We start from the raw sequence: 25,358 nt of genomic DNA on the forward strand, positions 1-25,358 counted from the left end.
ACACACACGTACACACACAAACACGCACACACGCACACACACAAACACGCACACTTAGACACTCCTCGTGCCTATGGTACAACAACTTTTCTCCGTGCCCCTGGTACACTGCGCAGAGACACCTTGCCCCCCCCCCCCCCCCCCACACACACACACACACACACACGTACACACACAAACACGTACAGGTACACACACACACACACGTACACACACACACACCTACACACATGTACACATGAGCATCATGTTTCTGTCTTCTATCTCCGTGGACGTTGCTCTCACTGAATGTCTCGTTTAGCTTTTCTAATGTTTTGTCCACTTGCACATTTTGTTTTTTCTAAACCTGCACAAAGACAGAAATGTGGCACAAGGCCAGTCTCAGCGGTGCATTCACAGCACTGCCATTCTGCTATTATTAATAATGAAGCATGTTATTAAAAAAGCATTAATAATACTGGAGCTGTTGACACACACGCATACACACATGTGAGCAGAAAAAGTCTCTTTATTCAAATGCAGGTTTAAACCTCAGGACCAGCCACACCTTCTTCAAACTGTGAGACGGAGAATAAAAGTTAGTAAAAGCTCAAAGTCCTTTTCATTGATGCTGTGAACATGAATGTGTGTGAAAGGTGTCCTCGTGTGTTATTCCAGCTTCTTACCTCACGAGACAAACATGTATTGGGTCTCAGCCTGGTCACCTGACAGAAACATGGTAGAAAAACATGAAAGTGTCATTTCTCTGTGTCACTGATGGAAACATCAGCTTGTATGAACTGTTCAGTCTGATGGAGCCTCTGACGTGTGTCAGTGTGCTGTTGGAGTAAAGCTTAGTTAGACTTGGACCTGGTTGGTAGTAGTCATAGATCTTGACCACGGCTGGCTTCAGGTTGTCCACTGGGAGCTCCTGGATGATCTCTAAGCTGTGGTTGATGGGTGTGTCCTTTGATAACTGGACGAGACAGAAACAATTGCAGACACAGTTTGTACCAAAGATCATCATCTGCTGTCCCCACGGTGACTTTCACTTACCTCCTCTAAGTACACCAGAACATGATCCTCCTTTTGCTCAACACGACTCACCAGGAGGCCACGTTTGAGCTGTGAGGAGACGACATCATTTTATTATTATCATCACAATTATCACATGAGATGCACGTGTTGGTAGGATCTGTCTAATTACTCACACTCTTCAAAGACTCGGGGTCTGGGGAAAATCCAGAGAGCATTTTGATGTCCAGGATCACCATGTTTGTAGTTTTCTCCTTTCCACTGTACCTGTGTTTGAACAGTGTGATTATACTGACCTGTGTGCACAGTTTCATCTACCAGCAGTTCCTCCACACTGGTAAAGAGCACTCCTCTGTCACATACTTACAGTGATTGTATTTGCACAGTGAATTTGGGTCGAGCAGATTCACTTGTGGTGGTGACCTCTAGTTGGGCGTTCACACTGAGAGTGGTGACATCAGCAGGTGTTGGGATGTTGTAGGTGGCAGAAATCTGGGAAACACACTCGGGTCACGTGTGGAACAGAACTAATCACACCTCAATGCACCCTGCTGTCACTCTTCTACACCATGACACATATTAGCACACATCCTTTTATAGTCATACCTATATGTCTATATTCATCTTAATATCAGTATCTCTGTTATATCTACACTCTTTTTATACGAGTGCTTGATGTTTGTTGTATATTTGCTGCTATGACAACTCAGTTTCCCTCTGGGATAAATAGTTTCCCTGATTCTGATATTAATTTAGTTTAAAATAGCATTGTCCTCTCTACAGTTATTACTGTCAGGTCTAATGTCTTTATTGTGCATGAAAATACATGTGCAAGATGCGCGTTATTACATGTGAAAATGCTAATGCTCTCTAAAGTTGTGTGAGTAAAAAGAAAAAGAAGAAACCCTTTCTCTGACATCAACCAGGAGCTTGTCACATGATGCTGTCACTGACCTGCACTGAAGCACATGCAGTGCCCTTCACCTCCAGGCTGTATTTTCCTGACACGTCCTGCAGCGCCTCCTCCTGGTAGAGCAGTTTGTTGCTCTGATTTACATCAAACGTCAGCTGACTGCTGGGAGCCTGAACTGTCACTGTGCTCCAACCTTCAGGACTGAACGCCAGAGTGGAGTAGAGAGCCAGAGCCTGAAGAGCCACCACCGTGTCCTACAGGATGGATTCATTGTGGTTAACACACACAGCATATGTCTCCATATTTCATGGGCTTAAGTGGAATAGACATTGAGTTAAAACTGCCTTTGAGACCCTCTCACAAAAGAGATCCTTAATCTCAAGTTTTCCAAATTTCACTTCCTGGTTAAATAAACAGGTTAAAATATCTTTAACTGAGAATTATCAAAGTATAGAAATTACAGGTATAAACTCGCAGGTGATCTGTTATTTACAGGCTGTTACGTGTAGTTGGTGTCTGAGGTAACGTTGCTATTCTGTAAAAACAATGAATTTTTAGACAAAACTTAAATGTCTTATTCTAACTAAAGAATAAAAACTTGTCTGGCTAAAACAAATCTGTTTTACATATCTGAGAGAAAACTGAAAGCTTCAGGATTATTTTTTCTGTCCCTGATTTTGTCTAAGACTGTATATTAACTCAAAGACGAGCTTCATGCTGTTCGGGTGGTGTCGTACCTGAGTGGAGGAGAAGCCTCCGTAATAGTTCTGCTGCCCAGTCAGCCACCTGATAATACCAGAGGCATATCCCAGATCCTCAGCAGTCGGGGAGGCACTGAGTTTGGCCAACAGCACATAAGAACTGATCTCCACTGACAGGGAGGCTGATGTTTCTGCTGCTGTCTGAGTCCAGTAGAGGAAACCTCCTACAAACACAATAACAGTCACAGTGATGCTAATAAAGCCTGAATGATGTCCTGCTAAAGGATGACCCACCTTCCCTCACTGCAACTGTGTCTAAGTGCTGCAGAAGGTGAGCTCGGGTCTCCACGTCTCCTGCCAGAGTGAACACATAGGCCAGCAGAGCTGTAGTGTAGGTGTTGCTCAGGTCACTGAGAGACTCCTTGAGACAAGCCAGGCTCTTGTTCATCACAGGATCCTTTAAACGATCACAACAAAGAACTTTAATGGACAAACAGAAATCTTCTTTCATTAAACCCAGTGTGAGAAGAATAGGAGGCAGAGTTCCTGATTCAGTCACTCAAAACATCAGTGTGATAATAGAAAACACAGCAATTAGAGGAAAGTACAGATCAAGCAAAGAGTGGAGCAATCTTCTAGTAGTATTTACAATATAAAGAACATATTGAAAAAACACTGTACAGGTTGGGTGGTGATACAAGTCCTTGCTGGTGAGAGTTCAGGTATGTGGATGACACCTGGGTGAAAATCAATTCTCAGGACGTTCCACGACCAGATCAACTATTGGAACAAGAAGGCATTGGTGGGCAAGAGATGAAAACAGGGCGTTGTTGGAATGCTACTATACACGTAACCCTGGCGGAAGGGGCTACATGAATAGGATGAGGGACCTATGGAATCTTCGATACCCAGCATCCACATTGACGGCGAAACAACTAAAAGCTCAGTGTTCCAACATTCGACAGAAGGGTATTGCTCTCACAGCAAGAGATTGACGAGGTGCAACACAAATGCTACGGCAAGGGGGAGCCAGGACGACAGGTCAGGGGGGAGATGTCATCACCTCCACCCGAGATTTGTACCAAGCCCCAAATGCTATAGTGCGAGAGGAAGTGACCTGAAAGATAGGATCATGGCAAAACTTGAAACCTGGATCCCCCGTAGCTGGTTACCAAGATGTGAAGATCTGCTAGATGATGTAAATGCGATACATACAGCCTTGATTATCGAGACTAACAAGCTGATCTACAGTACAGCAGCAGTGATGAGAGAGATGCTTGGCTACAGGTTGAACAGCCACAAGAAGGAGACTAATTCAATTCAATTCAATTTTATTTATATAGCGCCAAATCACAACAAATGTCGCCTCAAGGCGCTTCATAGATACAGAGAAAAGCCCAACAATCATATGACCCCCTATGAGCAAGCACTTTGGCGACAGTGGGAAGGAAAAACTCCCTTTTAACAGGAAGAAACCTCCGGCAGAACCAGGCTCAGGGAGGGGCGGCCATCTGCTGCAACCGGTTGGGGTGAGAGAAGGAAGACAGGATAAAAGACATGCTGTGGAAGAGAGACAGAGATTAATAACAGATACGATTCAATACAGAGAGGTCTGTTAACACATAGTGAGTGAGAAAGGTGACTGGAAAGGAAAAACTCAATGCATCATGGGAATCCCCCGGCAGCCTACATCTATTGCAGCATAACTAAGGGAGGATTCAGGGTCACTTGGTCCAGCCCTAACTATATGCTTTAGCAAAAAGGAAAGTTTTAAGCCTAATCTTAAAAGTAGAGATAGTGTCTGTCTCCCGAATCCAAACTGGAAGCTGGTTCCACAGAAGAGGGGCCTGAAAACTGAAGGCTCTCCCTCCCATTCTACTTTTAAATACTCTAGGAACAACAAGTAGGCCTGCAGAGCGAGAGCGAAGTGCTCTAATAGGGTGATATGGTACTACAAGGTCATTAAGATAAGATGGGGCCTGATTATTTAAGACCTTCTATGTGAGGAGCAGGATTTTTAATTCAATTCTGGATTTAACAGGAAGCCAATGAAGGGAAGCCAAAACAGGAGAAATATGCTCTCTCTTTCTAGTCCCTGTCAGTACTCTTGCTGCAGCATTTTGGATTAACTGAAGGCTTTTCAGTGAGTTTTTTGGACATCCTGATAATAATGAATTGCAGTAGTCCAGCCTGGAAGTAATAAATGCATGAACTAGTTTTTCAGCGTCACTCTGAGACAGGATATTTCTAATTTTAGAGATGTTGCGCAAATGGAAGAACGCAGTCTTACATATTTGTTTAATATGTGCGTTGAAGGACATATCCTGGTCAAAAATGACTCCAAGGTTCCTCACAGTGTTACTGGAGGCCAAGGTAATGCCATCCAGAGTAAGAATCTGGTTAGATACCATATTTCTAAGCTTTTCAGCGCCGAGTACAATGACCTCAGTTTTATCTGAGTTAAGAAGCAGAAAGTTAGTGGCCATCCAAGTCTTTATGTCTTTAAGACATTCCTGCAGTTTAACTAATTGGTGTGTGTTATCTGGCTTCATGGACAGATAGAGCTGGGTGTCATCTGCATAGCAGTGAAAATGTATGCTATGTCTTCTAATGATGCTGCCTAGGGGAAGCATGTATAATGTAAACAGAATTGGTCCTAGCACTGAACCCTGTGGAACTCCATAATTAACCTCAGTGTGTGAAGAGGACTCTCCATTTACATGCACAAATTGGAGTCTATTAGATAGATATGATACAAACCACTGCAGTGCAATACCTGTAATACCTACAGCATGTTCTAATCGCTCTAATAGGATATTATGGTCAACAGTATCGAATGCTGCACTAAGGTCAAGAAGGACAAGCACAGAGATGAGTCCACTGTCAGAGATGAGTCCACTGTCAGAGGCTAAGATCAAGGAGGGAGGTTAGCCAACTATCGGAGCTGCAGAAAGGTTTGACAAAGACGGTCCCCAAAGTATAGCAAGCTGTCCATGGAAACTGCCAAGCAACGACTAACAGCCTTGGCCTGCACCTTGCCAGTATGGGTCACGTCTACTGGTGGAAGAAGCTGACTGCACTCCATGAGCGTCTGGCAGCACAAATGAACCAGCTGTTAGGTGACGAGAGACACCCAGAATGGTTAACCGTAGGCTGGACAGTCCTGAAGGAATCTGTCCCATCCAACTAGGCCAGACAGTCTTGAAGGGATCGGTCCCATCCAACTAGGCCGGACAGTCTTGAAGGGATCGGTCCCATCGGTCCCATCCAACTACTGACCAATAACCTGCCTCAATACCACATAGAAGCTCCTGTCAGGCATCATAGTGGCTAAGATGAACAGACACATATTCCTGTGCCCCACTCATTGGCAAGAATACCAGAGGTGCAAAACACCAGCTACTGGTAACAATCAGCCGAGACTGCCTGGATTGATTACAAGAGGGTCTATAACTCGATGCCCCACAACTGGATCCTGGAATGCCTAGACCTGTACAAGATCAACAGGACTTTAAGAGCCTTCATCAAGAACTCAATGGGGATGTGGCATACAACACTAGAGGCCAACTTCAAGCCCATAGCACAATCACCATTTACCAAGGAGATGCTCTGTCCCTACGGATACTACGGATACTGACTACGGAATAGCAGTTGTCAGCCACCTCCTGTACATGGATGACATCAAGCTGTATGCCAAGAGTGAACGAGACATCGATTCACTGATCCACACCACCAGGATATACAGCAACGACATTGGAATATCATTTGGACTGCAGAAGTGTAGTCGGATGATAACAAAGAGTCAGAACTGAGGGAATCGAACTACCAGAAGGCAAAATTGCAGACATAGAGGACAGCTACAAGTACTTGGGGATCCAACAAGCAAATAGGAACCCCAAAGAGGCTGCTGGGAAAGCTGCTACAACCAAGTACCTGCAGAGGGTCAGGCAAATCCTGAGGAGTCAGCTGAATGTTAGGACAGGATCCGGCCTATCAAAACCTACGCCCTGCCTGTCTTTAGGTACCCTGCTGGAATAATAAGCTGGCAAAAGGAGGAGATAGAAGCCACTGACATTAAGACAAGAAGGTTCCTGACCATGCATGGAGGGTTTCACCCCAAGTCCAGCATGCTAAATGGAAGGAAGGGGGCCAGGGACTGGTGAGTGTCAGCACCACAGTCCAGAATGAGACAACGAACATCCAAGAATACATCACGAAAATGGCCCCAACTGACCGCATGCTCAGTGAATACCTCAGGCAGCAGAAACCCAAGAAAGAGGAGGAAGGCGAGGAACCATCATGGAGGGACAGGCCCCTGCACGGTATGTACCACCGGCAGATAGAGGAAGTAGATGATATCCAGAAATCCTACCAGTGGCTGGACAAAGCTGGACTGAAAGACAGCACAGAGGCACTAATCATGGCAGCACAAGAACAAGCTCTGAGTACAAGATCCATAGAGGCTGGGGTCTATCACACCAGGCAAGACCCCAGGTGCAGGCTGTGTAAAGATGCCCCTGAGACAATCCAGCACATAACAGCAGGGTGCTAGACTGCTTGTTAAACCTAACTCCATGGCTCAGCAGCACAAACTCTACTCCTTTTTTTGTTGAATACCTTGATATTCTTTGAGTCTACTCACATGTTGGGATGTATTCATTTCCAAGAAGGCAGCAGTAACGTACGCACTGAGAGTCACTTCATCAGATACACCACCCTGTCAACAGAAGACATCATAGACACTTTATCATCGATGCACCAACATTCAGGGATATGAAGTCATGAAAATGATTTTCAGCTGCATGTGGTTTTAGAATCATGAATGTCTTGATGCATGTTCAAACATCCAGCTAAAGAGATGAACAGGAAGTTGATTTTGTTCATCTGGACATTGTATTTCCAGTGAGATGGATGTTTCTTCACCTCGGGTTTCCCCAACCTTATAAACAGTTTGTGTAGTCATCTACTAATCAGAAGGTTGGTGGTTTGATTCCCAGCTGCTCCAGCCTGCATGCTAAATATTTGTGGGCAAGATACTAATCCCAAGTTGGTCTCTAGTGCATACTTTGTATTTTGTATAAATATGTGTGAATGCTAGATAGAAGGCAGTGCTGGTGTGAATGGAACAAGATGAAGGGAAATTATTTCTTAAATGAAATAATAGAATATACTGGTGTGAGCTGTTACAGTATTTAGTACAGTTTTTTCCATGTATGCATGACATTATTAATAAAATTTGTTAAATCCAGACTGGAGGCTGTTTCCACAGTCTAACAGCAAAGAACTGCAGGTTACCTTCATTCCGTTGTGGAAGAGTTTCCCAGACTTTTCAAAACAGCCATTTTCTTGTTGTTTATGTTGCAGCCAGGTCTTAGACTCTTCGATCTTTCTGGGATCAATAAAGACGAAAGACTGAGCTTTGGCAAAACTTCTTACCACAAACGCAGTCAGCCTGACGGAAAGAAAACAACACTTACACGTCTTACAATGATGGAAATGTTTGGCTGTGAGGTCACATTAGGAGAAAGAAATACTGATCATTTTGAAAATAAAGTTGAAATTTCAAGATTAAATTTGAAAATGTATTTTGAGACAAAAGCAGAAATGTGGATATCACAGTTATTTCAGGACAAACTGCCACGGTTGCTTTACCCTCTGAATTAGTGAAATCGTACTTCAGACTCAGTTTTAGTAACAAGGAAGGAACTGATGTCACTTGTAGCAATAAAAACAGCGTGGCAGTAAGTATAAGTACACTGAAAAGCAGAAAGTGGTGCAGAAAGCTGCATGTGGTTAGATTTGTATAAAAGGAAATGGCTGCTAATGTACAGATGCAAGGATACCGATGGTTCCACGCTCGTGGAATAAAGAGGATCTATGCTGTATCACAAGACGACGGATTTATTTCACTACATCTACACAAGGCCTTTTATACAGGGTATAGCAGTCGTTTGAAACAACAACTGTAATCATTTCAACTGTTTTCTTAGATTTGAATTTGACTTTTTTCACAAAACAGTATTAAGATTTTATTATTGAAATACTATTTAGACTTTTTTTAAAGTAGAATTACAACTTTAATCTTTAAAATTCGACTTTATTCTAATAATGATCAATAACATTTTTTATGTGGCTCTAATACTCCTTCCTACCTACTAAATTACACACTGTTAACCAAAAGGTATTGTTAATGTTAGCTTAGTCAAAGGATTAAATAGAGAATTATTTTAAGTATTAGAGGTAGACATGTTTATGTTATTAATGGGTAGTCAAACTTCAAGAAACGTCTTCTGTTTGGTGGGATATTTAAAAACCAGTGTAACCTCTCTGGTTTATGACATGTTTGATCAGTGATGTTCTCACCAAGTGTTTCCTGGTCCTGTTCCAAATGTGGTGTAAGCACCGTCAGCACTTTTGTAGTTGAGCTGTCTTTGGTATCCTGTAACAACAGAGACATTGATTAAGACATTGTTGCTATGGTGATGATTGGACTCCATTTGTTTATGGATCTGCATGTGTACATCGAGATTTGGGAAATTCAATGACTCTTGCTGACAGATGAGGAAAATGACCCATTTGACCAAAAGCTGTGGCTAATGTTCTGCCTCCTGTCGGCTTGTTTCTTGAACCGTGTGTGTTGAAGTGATTCAAATGATTTCCTTCTTAGAGGAAACAATAAAAACTTGCCACTGGTGAGGAAGTTAGTAGCTTTTTCCATGATGGCTGCGGTGAGCTGCTGTGTGCCTTTCAGGTAGTGGAGGATGTAGATGTTGGGGGCCAGGAGAGCCATGTTCTGCTCCCCACATCCATACGGCATCTGCAGCAATCCATCCAGGTTCTTCAGAGCCCGGCCGAGGATGTCACCTGATCAAAAACACTGATTCACTAAAACTAACAAAGCTAGCGTAAAACAACTTTGTATTATTGGGCAAAGATAACCTGAATACTTCAATATGCAATTTTAAATGATGATTTCATTTGCTGAGTGAAAAAACATCCAAACTGAAAATGGTAGATTGACTGTGATCAACCAAATATTTCTGGGAAGACTGAGTTTCATTTCACCAACAGGACCCAGACCTGATTAAGGCCAGACCTGCTGGATCAAGAAATCACTCAAGTACAATCTGTTTGACAAAGGGAAGCAGGCTAAAAGACGTCAAAAAGAAACACGTCATTGCCATGACCAAAAGAAATTCAAAAATAGGCGAGATCTTGAGATCTATCAGTTTGGACAGGGTTAAAAAAATTTCTACAGCTTTGGAGCGCCAGTGCACCATGTTGGAACCCATTATCCACAAACTGAGAAAACTAGAAAAGATGTGGCAGAAATTACCCCATCGCACATCGACGACTCACCGAAAAAGTCAAACGAATCCCAAAAACACCCAGAACTGAAGGCCTTGCCTTCCTCTGTAAAGGTCAGAGTTTACGATTCAACAATACAAAGGAGACGGGGCAAAAACAGCATTCATGGACAAAACCACTGCTGACCAAAAAGAACACAAAAGCTTATCTCACATTTGTCAAAAAAACATCTCCATGCTCCACAAGATATTTGGGAGAATATTATATGGACTGAAGAGAAAAAGTTTTGAGTTTTGTTGCATTTGGCTTAAAAGTGACGCATAATTTCATAGAAAGAACATCATACCAACATGGTGGTAGCAGTGTGATGCTCTGGGGCTGTCTGCGGCTCAGCTGCAGGGGAGGGGTGGGGCATTGGGTTCAGGCGGTTAGCGACGGAGGAGTCTGGTTAAGGCATGAAAACTCACTCTCTCTCTTTCTTTCGCTCGCCCGCTTTCCGCCACTACTAAAAATGCCGTTCTCCCTAAATAACCAAGTGTCACATGTTGCCATATCAATTTTTGATGGGATGACATGGTAAACTCTAACACCAATAGGGAAGGGGTGTTTTTTATTTTATTTTTTAACGCGCAAGCAGCGAGTGTTTGCTAGCGCTGTCTGTAGAAAACGCCGTTTTTACCGTCCTTCCTGCTGTAAACACCACTGTTTTGTAAAGAAGAAAACATTGTGTGTATTTTTTATCATAACTCTGGTTTTACGTGGTCCATCGACACAATTCAAAAACTGGTATATAGTTTGAAGTCCGTTACTTTCGACCAACAAAACAACCTGAAGAGCCGGTTGGGAGCTGAAAGAGCCGGTTCTCCAAAAAGAGGCAGAAATCCCATCACTATCTTGTAGCTGTGTCATCTTAAATTGGTCATGTGATTTTGACGTGTCGGCGCATCCGTCGACCCCAGAGGGTTAAGATGGAAAATGATCCAGAACGCCAGAAAGTGGTCGAGTCAAAATCTGGACTTAAATCCTACTGACATGATTCTGCGTGACCAGAACGATTGCGCTGGAAAACCGTCTGGTGTGACTGGGCCAAAACTCAGCGTTTCAAAAAACACTTATGACAAAAGCTAGACTGCAGTTCTTCCTGCAAAGAAAGGCACAAACAGCCTTTTTGGGGTCCATTTATTTTTCACACAAGGCCAGGAAGATGTGGGTCTATTTATAAATGAAATCATCTTTTAAAAGCTGAATACGGTTTTTACTTTTACTTGAACATGACGTCTCTTATTTTCTGTTGTTTTAGTAATTTGCCTTTTTAACAAAGCTTCAACCCGCCATATTTTTATTTAGCTGAACCAAAATTGAGATGAAATCACGAGGTTTACCCAGGACTGATACAGAAGTGCGGGCAGATCCTTCAATCACATTCTCAGGCAGATGTATCTCTGCTTCCTCCGTCAGCGGGCTTCCTGTGTACAGACACAACAAACGTCCAATCAGCAAGTCACGACTACAACAGAGTTACTGTGCAAAGTCACCAGGTGGCCTGATCTTCAGCACATATCGTTACATTCTGTGAAAGTAAAAGATGAATATTTGGCACATTTTATGTACACAGTGCACTCCACTGCTAACTTTGAGCATTCAGGTCATTTCTTTATTTTAACTTTGTGACTGATGGAAATCACACCGACCTTTTGGACAAAGAAGCCAGTTGTACGTCTTTGTCATCTCAGTTCCCTCAGCCTGAGGAAAAGTATCTTTAAAATGAGTAACAATTTAAATTTTATGAGTAAAAATGTTTTTCTCGTCTTGTATTTATGACACTGACCTTCACTATGAGAGATTTGGTGACCACGTCGATGCGACCTCTGTCTGGTACGCTCACAACCTCATTATCGCATGACACATGGGACGCTACGGCCTCAGCAGACACAGTCACATTCACAGCCCCTAAAAGCAGCAGCACAGGTCACCTTCTTTATCTCTCCATTAAAATAAAGGTTCCTGAGGTTATTTTACAGATTTTGTAGAAACTAGAAGGAAATGTGTTGGGACAAAAGGAGGCAGTTAACTGTGATCACACTAGATCTAAATCTAGATCTCTAGATGTAATGTTGGTTCTAAATCGAAGGTAAGATCAATTATAATTGAAATTTTACTGCATCAGGCATGAAAAACAGGAGCTGAAAAAAACAGTCCAAAATGATGTCAGGGTTGCTGCTGAGTCCTGCTGGAGGCCAAAGTACTGCAAATCATAAGGTCTAATTAAGATTAAGAAGAAATCATTTGCATGGCAATTTAACTGCCAACAGTCTGTTCTAATGATATGTCCAAGGGAAGCATGCATAATGACTTGAAAGGAAGGTTTCAAAATCACTTTCAATTGGCTAAGACAGCTGCATTAAGTAAAGCATGAGGATGGAGGCAGCTGCTACCCTCAGAAATCGATATTTTGTTACAAAAAGGTTTTTGTGCTCTGACTTCAGAGCATGTTGATCCTTTTTCTGAGCAAGAATCCTGACATTCCTTCACTGTCCAAATGTGTTTCACTTGTTTTTGGCAGCAATAAACATGACAGTTTACTTATTTTAATTTAAGACATGTTTTATTTTAATTAAGTTTAAAACGTTTTTATTTAATGTAAAATTATATTTTGTTTTAATTTACTTTCAAATTCTTCAGTTGCTGAAGGGGCTGCATAGTTTTCATAAACTGCATAGTTCAGAATAGCTATAATTGTACCAGATGGTTGTTCAGTTAAGTTGGACTAGACTGTAATACAAACCGTTCAGTTTGTCAACAATCAAACTGAAATGAGAGAAAGACTGAGTGTGAGACTTTGATATTAGAGAAAATGAATATTGATAAAGTTTACCTTTATGTACAGAATCTGAATATCGCAAAATATTTTTAAAAGTTGCAATAATATCGTATCGTGCGTTAAGTATTGTGATAATATCGTATCGTGAGATGTATGGTGATTCCCACCTCTAATAACTTGTATTTCAGCAGTATTTCTCACATAGTATTTTTATAATTGCTCTTTAATGTGTTAATCCACAGCTGCTACCCTCAGACTGGAGGTATAGACGTTCTGCCCCACTCCCTACAACCCCCACGTTTAGCCTTCCAAACACAGGGGTTATATTCTTGCTTTACCTCGATTTGCAGCTGGATTGGACTGTCTACATGTCCTAGCTCTACACTGCACACTCACTGTGGTCTAATGCACACACAGCTTTCTAAATTCCATGAATATAGCTTATTGGGTCTCAGATTCTCTCATTTCATTATGATAACTTATATTTCAGCAGTATTTCTCACATAGTGTTTTTATAATTGCTCTTTATTGTTTTAATCTCCATTTATTCTATTTAGCCATCTTATGTGGATTCTTTTTAAGTCACTCCCTGAGAGTTCACTTCCTGCTTCTGGGTCCTGCACTTGGGTCGTAGTCAGCCTGCCACACAGCGGTTTCCTGGCAGTGTGGAGGACCAAAGCCTGATCCTCACCTAAGGCTGTTGGGATCATGGTCCACCTGAGGGTCTTGCGCTCGTTGGCACACAAACAGGAAGTGTACAGATCACCAGAGAGAGGCGTGAGGGTGTAATCTGAGGACGGCCCAGGAGTGACAGTAACCTGTACGAGGAACACAGACATGGCTACATTTAAACCTGAGTTCAAATGTGAACACATTTTTTAAGCATCTAAACAAATGCACAAGTTTGATGTTATGATCAAAGTAGACCTTCATTTTACTTGGATACTTTAATCAGGCCCTTCCTAATCGTTTCCCTCCATCTGTTTTCTTACAGCTTCCACACTAAACTCTGTTCTACAAGGTGCATGAGCGCACAAAGAAAGGTAGAGGAGGGTTGGTAGTGTAAAGACATGTGATTGGGCAATCTGGTGTCTGTGCTTGCAGGTGAGCTTGTAGGTGTTGGTGAGCAGGAGCGGCCTGCATCCTGCATGGTTATATTGCCAAAGAAAAAATATTTTCTATTGTATTTTAATAACTATGATATAAATTTTGCTTAGAAAGTCATGTTTTAAGTATGGTTTTCCTTGGCTATGAACAGAAATGTATCTCAACACTTTAATCATTCATTACCATGATGCAGCTGGTCAGGTAGTTAAAGACAGTCGCCCTCAGTTCAAAGTGCTCCCCCCGGATGATGGAGTAGGGCATGGTGAGTTCAAGGAAGAAAGGTTGGAAGACTTTCATTTCTTTACGAGGAGCCAAACCAAAACCCTGAGAGGACAAACAGAAAGCCTCCGTCTCCCAGGTGGTGATGGTGTCTGGGACAGTCAGGGACACGCCCCTTTTCCCATCGTCTCTGAAGCAGCAGATACACACAAACACATTCTGTAACATAATCAAACATGTTTTTATGTCTGTAAATTACTTGTATAACAGTGTAGTTACATCCTGCAGTGTGAATTACTTGTTTATGTTGCATTGACAAAGTAAAAGAGCTCCACGCTGCTGATGACAGTGAAATAATATTGTCAATAGAAAATTGTACTTATTAGTCAGTATAATCTTTTAATAATATAAGTTTACATATGGTAGTGATAGGATGTGCGATCCTTAATAGTCTGCAAAAGCTTTGTGTGCATTCCAGAGTGCTCTGGCATTCACACCCACATCCTGGGAGCATGGGAGAGGTCGTACCTGCTCTTATTGTTTTACGGTAGGATAAACGTAGCTATGTCAGTTTTAGTCTAAGTGCCCTTTTTTACATATAGATGAACTGTTGGATTTTCGTTTAAGTTTATGGGGTCACACTCTGACACACACACACACATATACACCTCTACATTCCAATGTAAGGAACAAACACCCTCTGATGTATAAATAAAGACCAGGGCAGTCTCAGAGCTGCGAGTCTCTGAGCCCTCGCTCTCTCGTGCGAGAACTCTGGTGACTGCCCTTGCTAGCAAGAAAACTTGTGTGTTTCTCCTCTCTGGTTCTCTGCTGAAGAAGTGTTTTAGAATACATCTCTTAACAAATATATCCCACAAAACTTTAAATATGACAAAACATCGGCCTGAAGCATCAAAACATACTTAAGAGAAAACTCACAATTATTCTATTTTCATGTTTTTCATGTGTGCAAAGACACAGCAGAAAGTTCACATGGGTTTCTAAATGTGATCGTATAAACTTTTTTAAAAATGTAATATCCACCAGATCTCTTCACAACAGATACTTACCCAACTTCCACCAGATCCCAGATCCAAGTCTCAGGGAAGAAAGAGCGAACTGTCTCTATTAGTGGAGGAAGCTGCCCAGCAGATACCGGACCAGGCATACCTTGCTTACGATGCTTAAAAGGAATACCTCGCTGAATAAAACCCTTTGCTACCAGGGAAGGCATATCTAAATAAAAAAAGAAAAATTAATTTCCTGTTTTCTTTTTGGTAAATACAAAGCAAAATGTATAGCCAGACACAACGCAAACAAGCCAATGATTCACCATAGTAGACACCAGGGCCTTGGTGGTAGACTTTTCCTTTTAACTTGACGCATGAAGGCAATCGAAAAAGCAAGTTTGTCGCCATCTTCAGTCCGACTTTCTAGATATTTCAGCAGCACACAAAGATCAGCAAAAACTGGTGCAACAACAAAAACTATTGTATTTACGTTTTGTTTGACGGACTCACAGGTATACATGTATTTTACCTGGAAAACTGCATAGGCGTCATTTTGCTCTTGTCTGCGGTACGGTGAAACATATCTTTTTGGTCTCACATTAAGGCATTCTGTAGCATCATCAACCTCATACGGGATACCTGAGGATTTCTTGAGTGGGAGCAAGTCAAATATCTGAAAAGAAAAGTACAGTTCAGCAAAACCTCCAAACCTTTTTAGTCCTATGAAGTTTTGACTGATCTATCATGATCATGGTCACATTTGGTCCACATAATTGTAAACTCTTAAATGAAGTACTGGTGTAGATACTAGAACCGATTAGGTTCAAATGAACTGCTAGATTATCTAAGAAGGGTTCTTAAAAAATAAATAAATAAAAATGATGAAGTCAGCAGTAAGCCTCCACAGATATGAGGTGTTGTAGTTGAGGTATTGTAGTTGAGGGATCTTACAGAAGTTGTACAATTTCTCTATAAACTGTTCATTCTTAGTGACTTATATGGTAAGTGTTCTCCATTTGAAACTGTCTCTGTAGCTCCTTTACCTCACCAAGTCTCACTTTTTCCAGGTTTTGCTGTATGTTTAACATCAACAAACACTCGTGTATTTGAGCAGTTTCGATGTAAAGTTGAAGTCTCAATAAAGTAGACACTGACTGGCAGGTGATACATTTACCTGACTGTCATCACAGACACATGCATTTGTATTATTTCTATATTCGTTTGCTTTAAGACAAACTCAGCATTTTACTGTTTAAAACCGTTGAATGTATGACTGCCCAAAGAATACTTATCAGGACACAAGTACCAGAGCGAAGGCCTGAGCTTTTGGTAAGTCACGACACTACGGGCTCTGGAAATAAGGGATGTGTCCACCTCACAGGTGTTAATATCAGCAGTTACCTTATCTGCATCCAGAGTCTTCCCAGGCTCCTTGATGAGAACGCTCTTGTCGATGGCACTCACACCACACAGAGAACGTGGCAGGGCCGTCACCTGCATGTTGGTCTCTTCACCTGGGACCGCTGAAGACGGTGAAAACTCCACTGACACCTGACACACACAAAACACCCGTAGAAGTTTAGTGACTGTGATAACTCCCCACTCACTGCTGGCTAAATGAGCTGCTTCACTGCGGTGAGTGACAAATCATGAGTCACATGAGATGGCTGCACACTCCACTGGACACTGTATGAACACTGTGTCAGTGTTAGATAGGTAGGACTCGCATCATCCTTGAAAAAGGTGCTTGTATAAATGGGAGTGAGTCCTCAGGTAGAGTAGAAACAGCTCTGGAACAACCAGTCCACAACAACCAGTGTATGCTAGAAATCCTCAGGTGATTTAGCCAACTGAATTTGACTTTGAGTTGAACGACATGGCATGACTGCAGACACCAAACACACAGCACACCTCTAGAATTACACTCACCTTGTTGCTGAAGCATTTGTCAGTAGAGAAGTCAGCACTGTGGGCAATTACATCCTCACTTGGCAGGACGGCATAAGCCACAACCTGGAACTCTGGAGCCATCTCAGGAGACACTCTGACTTTAAAGGACACCTGGCCCTCATTCACTGAAACACCAAACATACATCCACAGATCAACACAACAGACCAACGTCAATGCTTGGCTGTGGCATATGTGGAAATATGGAAATTTTACCTGATCTATCTTGCACTTGAACCTGTTCTTGTCCTTGCATGGTGACAGCTCCTCTGGACAACACCTGGAAGACAGAAATCATTTAAAAACAAGAATGAACTAGCACTGATATCTGTGGACATCACTACCAGTGAAAGGTTTTCACACCTTTTAATTCAATGTGTTTGAATTAAAAGGTTAACAGACATCCAGATTCAAGGAGAAGCAAATTTAGATGTCATCAGCATAACAATGAAAGGGAATATTGTATTTAGTATTGTAGTATTTCCTAAATATAGGAATAAAAATAAAAAAGGCAGCGTGTATGAGGAGAACAGAGCTGGACCCCAAACAGAGCCCTGTGGCACACCACAACACACAGGGGCAGAGGAAGAGGGGCATTGCCCAATAGCAACAGAACATGAGCTCTCTGACAGGTTTGATTTAAACCATGATAAAACTGAGCCTTTAAGACCAACAACGTGTTTGAGTCTCCATACGAGAATGTTGTGATCAACTGTGTCAAAGGCAGCAGTCAGATCTAGAAGGACTAAAACAACACAACAACCTGAGTCTACAGTTATAAGAAGATCATTAAAAACTCGTAAAAGTGCAGTCTCAGGACGAGATTTAAAACCAGACTGGAAGGCTTCACAAATGCCACAAACATCTAAAAAGGTCTGACATTGCTTGAAAACAACTTTTGCCAAAATTGTGGACATAAAAGAGAGTTTAGAAATTGGCCTGAAGTTAGAAAGAACATTAGGATCAAGATTTTTCTTCTTAACCGTTTAAGACCTACCATAGAACCAAGTCCGCCAGAGCTTATAATATATTTTTACATGTTGTAGTGCCATTTTTGGGAGCATTCCAAGTTGATATACATCAATACAACCATTATAGTCCAAATTTTAATAATATGTCTGCATTAAGTGCATAGTAATTAACTAAGTAACTACAAAAAAAATTAAAAATGGTTTTTGTTTTTTTAACATATATTTCTGGTTAGAGAAATTTATGAGGTTTATCCTTCAAAACTGTAAATACAAAAAAGTTGCCCAAAATAGTTTCTCACCACAGGAAATTTATTTTGTGAGTGTGACTATGAGTGTCTTCAGAGTTTTATTTTTGAAATACACCAATTTTCATATACTGCAGGAAAAACGAAAATAAATATTATGAAAAAACTTTTTTTTTGAGTTTGCAAGTGTTTTGGAGTTTGCAAGTGTTTTGGATTTTGCAAGTGTTTTGGATTTTGCATGTGTATTGGATTTTGCAAGTGGTTTGGAGTTTGCAAGTGGTTTGGAGTTTGCAAGTGGTTTGGAGTTTGCATGTGTTTTGGAGTTTGCAACTGTTTTGGAGTTTGTACGTGCTTTGTCTCTAGGGGCCACCGTACTAAGCATCCCAGAAACGACACAGAAAGTCATAAAGTCAGACATAACTTTTAAAAACACCAGTATAGGCTCATAAGGCCCTGATGGTAAAAAAACTACATTTCCGCAAAATGACATCACTTCCGGTTTTGGGCAGGTAATGGCGGACATGCAATAGTTCGTGCTGATGGACGTAGGAAGTGTTACAAACAGCTAATCTGATCGGCAAAATGTGTTTCTGGAATATTATGTTTTTGTTGCTGCAAGCGCTTTTTATGCAGTTTTCTCAAAGCCATATGTGGAAGGAAACTGTGACCTAGGACAAGCTGATGGCATAAGATGTGAGTACAACTCCTCCGGTTTCATATGCAAAAAAAATTATTGCGCTAGCTTACGTGGTTGCAGAGCTACCGGGATTTAAAAATAGTTACGCAAAATGGAGCGTGCCCACTCCCACCGGATTTAAAGGGTTAATAATGCCTCTGATGTCTTTTATGTTGTGAGATTTGAAGATTCGTGTGCTGAGGTGTTTTTTCTGTTCTCAAACCAATCTCCCTTTAAGGGCTCAGTCTGGGTGGGTCTTTTTTCTCCTCGTCTTTCCTCATGTAAAATGGTAAATGGCCTGTATTTGTATAGCGCTTTTACTAGTCCACTAAGGACTCCAAAGTGCTTTTCACATTCAGTTATCCGCTCATTCACACAATAGTGGAGGCAAACTACAGTTGTAGCCAAAGCTGCCCTGGGGCGCACTGACAGAAGCGAGGCTGCTATGTTGTGCCATCGGCCACTGTTGAATACTGTTGACGGACTACTGCATATAAAACTGTTCAGTTAATATTAATTTATATCAGTTGATATAAGGACAAAGATAATGTAAATATGGTTATTTTTTCATGTTATATTAATGGCTTTATGTTACTTAAGAGAACTTCAATCTATGCATCACTGATTGGCTAGCAGGCCTTTTGTGGGATGGATTAGTAGTGTCCTGGGCGGGTCTTTTTTCTCCTGGTCTTTCCTCGTGTATTGTGTATTTCCACTGTTCTACCTCTTCTGACTTGTCATCCCCATGTGATGTTTGTGCAATGTATGTATGGCTGGAAGGGTAAGATGGTGCTGGAGTTCTGGCAGCCTTTAACCCAATTTCCTTCTGGATCAATAAAGGTCATCAATCAGTCAAAAGTGCAGGGGGACACAGGAAAAGCACAATAACTATAATGAGGGCTAGAATACAAACAACTTTAACTGAGAGCAGAACCCAGATGACTAAAACTAAGAAGGCCTAAGAATTTAAATACTTAGCAGAGAGAGAAAACTAAGGATATCATGAACAAAGGACTAAACACTGAGGCTAATTACTAAGTTGACAGAAAATGATAAGGGACAAAGCACAGGGACCAGACCTGAAGTCTGTGGAACCAGCTTCCACTTTGGATTCAGGAGACAGACGCCCTCCCTAGTTTTACGTTTAGGCTTTTTCCTTTTTGCTAAAGCATATAGTTTGGGCTGGATCAGGTATTTAGGCTGAAATAGATCGAAGCTGCTGGATTCTCATGATGGACTGAAAGTTTCTTCTTCAGTCCTGATGGGCATTACAACAGTACTTTTTTAGCAAACATACTAAAGGTCTGGCCATGGTGAACTTTGTAGTTATGCCATAAAGTGACAAGCTGAGCGATAACTCACCAGATAAATGACATCCACAGACCCCGGAGACTCTCCCACTATAGTGTAGTTGACTGATATGTCTTCTTCTGCATCACAGGACACTGGTTTATCCTTCTTCTGTACCTCTAGAGAGCTGATTGTTTTAATATCAGGAGAAGATGGCTGGGACATGGATAATGTGTGAAATCCCCTGTCATAGTATGTAGTTCTATATCCTGGGTAGCCCACTGTTGGTGTCAGGCTTGCCTAGTTGGGGATAGGAAACAAAAATTTAAAAAACTGATCTAAAAATAACATTGGTCAATGAGGCTTTATAAGCAAGGCAAACGTGGAGTAAGATGAGTCATAAACTGTTTCAGGATTGCAGCTTATTACTGTGGGAGGTATTTGGACATTTGCAGCCTATCAGAAACCAATTGTGGCATCATGCTGCTGTGATGTCTGCATTAAATTACACATTGTTTCAGTGTGTCAGCTCACATGGAGTTGGATATCCTGGTCAAAGTTATCAGTGCTGAAAGAAAATGAGGCCACACCATTGCTGTCAGTTATCACATTTTGTAGTGAGCGTGTTTGCCATATTTGTCCCGTGAACAGGTAGACCGGTGCGTCACAAATGGGTGTATTGTTGTGGTGCACTGCTCTGACCTGTTGAAGAACACAATGCTCTAACAATGGAAAATACAAACAATTTAAATGTGCTTTGTACGACAAACTGAGCTGAAAACAACATTTGAGGCTTACTTTTCCTTCCACATTAGATCCCCGTTCCCAAACCTTGGGCACGTTAATAAAAGACACTTTTCCAAGGACGTAAGAAATCGTGACTCTCTTCTCTTGAGGGTGTGAAATACCTGAATGTAAAAATGTTCATCTTATAATACTGTGAATGCCTTTTTGGTTAAATACACATTGATGTGTCATTATAAAGAAATAAAAAACCTTGCCTGTTCCCTCTTCTTCCACTTTGGCCTTGATATCCAGAACATCTTGAAGCACCTTTTGGTCAATTTTAGTAAAAATTGACATGTTGAAGGAAAAAGTTGCACAGCCAGTCTTGTCTGCCTGGAAAGAACAATAAAGAAAGAAAATCACTGCTGTGTGCGATACAATCTTACTAGAATAAACCAAAATTATAATCAGATCTCATTCACAATCGAATCTATAAAATATATTAAATGTTCAAACTATGATGAGTCATGAAAGACTTGAGCTCATTTAGAATTTGATGAAATGGTTTAAAAATGTAGGGTGGGGGGACAAAAGTCTGGAGGGGTCAGTTGTACTAAACATAAACAGCTGAAGGAACCTTTTGCAACTGATTATGTTACCTGGCAACAGATCATTCAGATAAATGTGTATAAAAAGATCATCATAGAGAGACAGAGTTTCTCACAAATACAGATGGGCAGAGGTTTACAAATCTGCAAAAGACTGTGTCTACAAATTGTAGAACAATGACAGAATAATTTCATTAATGTAAAATTATCAAGACGGGGAATATCTCATCATCTGCAGCGCATAATGTCATCAAAACGTGAAAAGGATAAGGAGGAAATCCACTATCAGATGCAGTCTCCAGGTCCTCGGGCAGCAATGCATGAAAAACTGTTGTTATTCTGCCAGTCAGATCACTGCATGGCCTCAGGAACACTTCCACAAATCAATATCTGCACACAAAGTTCACCGAGCCGCCCACAAACGCAGGTTAAAGCTCCATTGTGCAAAGAAGTCAAATGTGAATGCGAACTGGAAACGCTGCATTCTTTTCTGGGCAAAAGCTCATTTAAAACGACAAAAACTGCTCTGTGCTCAGATGATTCAAAATCTGAAATTCTTTTTGGAAAACACAGACGCCGTATCCTCCACAACATCCCAAACATCCTGTCGAGCTGGGCCTGTATAGCAGTATGATGGTATCACCTCACAAAACCACTGTATCGTTTAAATTTCCCAGCAGCATCTCATTTATATCCTCAAAATCTCGGTACAACTATATATATGTTATACAGTACTGTGAAAAAAACCTTCACCCACTACCTTTTTGTGTGTTTGTTGGATTCCAACTAAACAAACTTTCTTGGGATTTTTTAAATGGTAAATGGTCTGTATTTGTATAGCACTTTTCTAGTCCCTAAGGACCCCAAAGCGCTTTACACACCCAATCATCCACCCATTCACACACACATTCACACACTGGTGATGGCAGCTACATTGTAGTCACAGCCACCCTGGGGCGCACTGACAGAGGCGAGGCTGCCGGACACTGGCGCCACCGGGTCCTCTGACCACCACCAGTAGGCAACGGGTGAAGTGTCTTGCCCAAGGACACAACGACTAAGACTGTCCAAGCCGGGGCTCGAACCGGCAACCTTCCCATTACAAGGCGAACTCCCAACTCTTGAGCCACGATCGCCCATTTTAAAATGGTCTTGAGCAGTTTGTGTTGAGACTTTGGCAGCTTTTACATTCATTTCCAGTTCAGTCCCCATTTCATTCCTTTATTTCGATCAGGCACTTTATGTTGACCTATGAACCATCCAAGCACAACAAGGACACCTGCCTCAAGGGATTATTGTTTCTACACATAACAGACAACTTCTATCCCATTGTCGATCCATCTTTTACTCCCATTTCCTTCTTTGAATCTAAAACAAACGCCAACAACAGCGGGGCTTGAACTCTTGAAAGCTTGCCTGAGAGAGTTCAGGTTGCATTTCCATTTGTGTTCGCATGTTTCAGTAAACCACTGTAGCTATTTCCCCGACTTTTCAGTTATTTATTTGTAACAAATGTTTGGGATCATGTATGATTTTTGTTCCACGTGTCCACCACTTTGTGTTGGTCTTTCACGTGGAATTCCAATAAAATTGTTTCATGTTTGTGGCTGTAATGTGACAAAATGTGGAAAAGTTCAAGGGGGGCGAATACTTTTGAAAGCTACTGTATTGAGACTCGACTGTACACCGTGTTCGTGTTTTCCTCTGAAACAGTAAGTCCCGTTGGAGCAGCCTTTCAACGCCTCTCTCTGTCTCTCGCTAGCAAAGTTGACCCAGACAACAAAGTAAAGCTAGTTTTCAGCTACGAGCCCGACACAGAACCCGACGTATCAGCCAGAGGTCCCTTTACTACAGTTCGGAGCCGCTGACCTGTTTTATATACGCGTGAAACAGTTTTCTATACGAGATCACTGCAAAAAGTGCAGCCTTACCTAATGTCCACCTACTGTTGATTGATTTACTCTGCCTTACAGAAACCTGGTTGCAGCAGGATGATTATGTTAGTTTAAATGAATCAACACCCCCCGAGTCATTCTAACTACCAGAAATCTCGAAGCACAGGTCGAGGGGGCGGTGTGGCAGCAATTTTTCACACCAGTCTATTAATTAATGAAAGACCAAGACAGACTGTTAATTCATTTGAAAGCCCGATGCTTAACATTGTCCACCCCAGCTGTGAAACTCAGAAACCAGTCTTACTTGTTATCATCTATCGTCCACCTGGGCCTTACACAGAGTTTCTGTCTGATTTCTCAGACTTTATATCTAATTTAGTTCTGAGCTGATCCATGTTGATGCTAAAAATGACAGCCTCAACATGGCATTTAATCTGTTGTTAGACTCAATTGGTTTCTCTCAAAATGTAAAAGAACCCACCCACCACTTTAATCACACTCTAGATCTTCTTTTAACATATGGCATAGAAACTGAACATTTAACAGTGTTTCCTGAAAACCCTCTCCTGTCTGATCATTTCTTGATAACATGTACATTTACAATAATTGATTACGCAGCAGTGGAGAGTGGACTTTATCAAAGTAGATGTCTTTCTGAAAGCGCTGTAACTAAGTTTAAGAATATAATCCAGCCACTATTATCATCGTCAATGCCCTGTACCAACACAGAGCAGAGCAGCTATCTGAACGCTACCCCAACAGAGGTCGATTATCTTGTTAATAATTTCACCTCCTCACTACGTACGACTCTGGATACTGTAGCTCCAGTGAAAACTAAGGTCTCTAATCAGAAGTACCTGACTCCATGGTATAATTCTCAAACACGTACCCTAAAGCAAATGACTCGTAATCTGGAGAGGAAATGGCGTGTCACAAATTTAGAGGATCATCATTTAGCCTGGAGAAATAGTTTGTTGCTTTATAAGAAAGCCCTCCGCAAAGCCAGAACAGCTTACTACTCATCACTGATTGAAGAAAATAAGAACAACCCCAGGTTTCTCTTCAGCACTGTAGCCAGGCTGACAAAAAGTCAGAGCTCTTTTGAGCCAACCATCCCTTTAACGTTAACTAGTGATGACTTCATGAACTTCTTCACAAATAAAATTTTTATCATTAGAGAAAAAATTACCAATAATCATCCCACAGATGTAATATTATCAACAGCTACTCTTAGTACCATTGATGTTAAGTTAGACTCTTTTTTCCAATCGATCTTTCTGAGTTAACTTCAATAATTACTTCCTCCAAACCATCAACGTGTCTTTTAGACCCCATTCCTACAAAACTGCTCAAAGAAGTCCTGCCATTGATTAATTCTTCGATCTTATATATGATCAACCTATCTCTAATAATCGGCTATGTACCACAGGCCTTCAAGGTGGCTGCAGTTAAACCTTTACTCAAAAAGCCATCTCTAGACCCAGCAGTCTTAGCTAATTATAGGCCAATCTCCAACCTTCCTTTCATATCAAAAATCCTTGAAAGAGTAGTTGTCAAACAGCTAACAGATCATCTGCAGAGGAATGGTTTATTTGAAGAGTTTCAGTCAGGTTTCAGAGTTCATCACAGCACAGAAACAGCTTTAGTGAAGGTTACAAATGATCTTCTTATGGCCTCTGACAGTGGACTCATCTCTGTGCTTGTCCTTCTTGACCTTAGTGCAGCGTTCGATACTGTTGACCATAATATCCTATTAGAGCGATTAGAACATGCTGTAGGCATTACAGGTACTGTACTGCAGTGGTTTGTATCATATCTATCTAATAGACTCCAATTTGTGCATGTAAATGGAGAGTCCTCTTCACACACTGAGGTTAATTATGGAGTTCCACAGGGTTCAGTGCTA

At 41.4% G+C, this 25,358-nt stretch overlaps 1 protein-coding gene across 1 annotated transcript in view; it reads right to left on the reverse strand.

The window, feature by feature from the left end:
* Positions 1–490: 490 nt before the first annotated feature.
* Positions 491–25,358, reverse strand: part of LOC148103089 (alpha-2-macroglobulin-like) — a 32,504-nt gene continuing 7,636 nt past the window's right edge. The window contains exons 10-37 of the mRNA XM_087831262.1: positions 21,225–21,342; positions 21,022–21,131; positions 20,758–20,925; positions 20,296–20,523; positions 17,258–17,321; positions 17,023–17,168; positions 16,495–16,644; positions 15,623–15,766; positions 15,417–15,516; positions 15,154–15,319; positions 14,048–14,273; positions 13,449–13,575; positions 11,765–11,886; positions 11,628–11,679; positions 11,319–11,402; positions 9,316–9,492; positions 8,992–9,067; positions 7,924–8,080; positions 7,271–7,345; positions 2,923–3,085; positions 2,665–2,852; positions 1,969–2,181; positions 1,382–1,506; positions 1,191–1,281; positions 1,036–1,104; positions 850–955; positions 666–704; positions 491–557 (exon numbers count right to left, since the gene is read on the reverse strand). Coding sequence (XP_087687388.1) covers positions 667–704; positions 850–955; positions 1,036–1,104; positions 1,191–1,281; positions 1,382–1,506; positions 1,969–2,181; positions 2,665–2,852; positions 2,923–3,085; positions 7,271–7,345; positions 7,924–8,080; positions 8,992–9,067; positions 9,316–9,492; positions 11,319–11,402; positions 11,628–11,679; positions 11,765–11,886; positions 13,449–13,575; positions 14,048–14,273; positions 15,154–15,319; positions 15,417–15,516; positions 15,623–15,766; positions 16,495–16,644; positions 17,023–17,168; positions 17,258–17,321; positions 20,296–20,523; positions 20,758–20,925; positions 21,022–21,131; positions 21,225–21,342 — 3,483 coding nt within the window. The 3' untranslated portion in view covers positions 491–557; position 666. The remainder of the gene's footprint in view (positions 558–665; positions 705–849; positions 956–1,035; positions 1,105–1,190; positions 1,282–1,381; positions 1,507–1,968; positions 2,182–2,664; positions 2,853–2,922; positions 3,086–7,270; positions 7,346–7,923; positions 8,081–8,991; positions 9,068–9,315; positions 9,493–11,318; positions 11,403–11,627; positions 11,680–11,764; positions 11,887–13,448; positions 13,576–14,047; positions 14,274–15,153; positions 15,320–15,416; positions 15,517–15,622; positions 15,767–16,494; positions 16,645–17,022; positions 17,169–17,257; positions 17,322–20,295; positions 20,524–20,757; positions 20,926–21,021; positions 21,132–21,224; positions 21,343–25,358) is intronic.

This window comes from Neolamprologus brichardi, chromosome 3 (assembly GCF_056152115.1).
Source record: "Neolamprologus brichardi isolate AB-2024 chromosome 3, ASM5615211v1, whole genome shotgun sequence".
In the NCBI taxonomy this organism is placed as follows: domain Eukaryota; kingdom Metazoa; phylum Chordata; class Actinopteri; order Cichliformes; family Cichlidae; genus Neolamprologus; species Neolamprologus brichardi.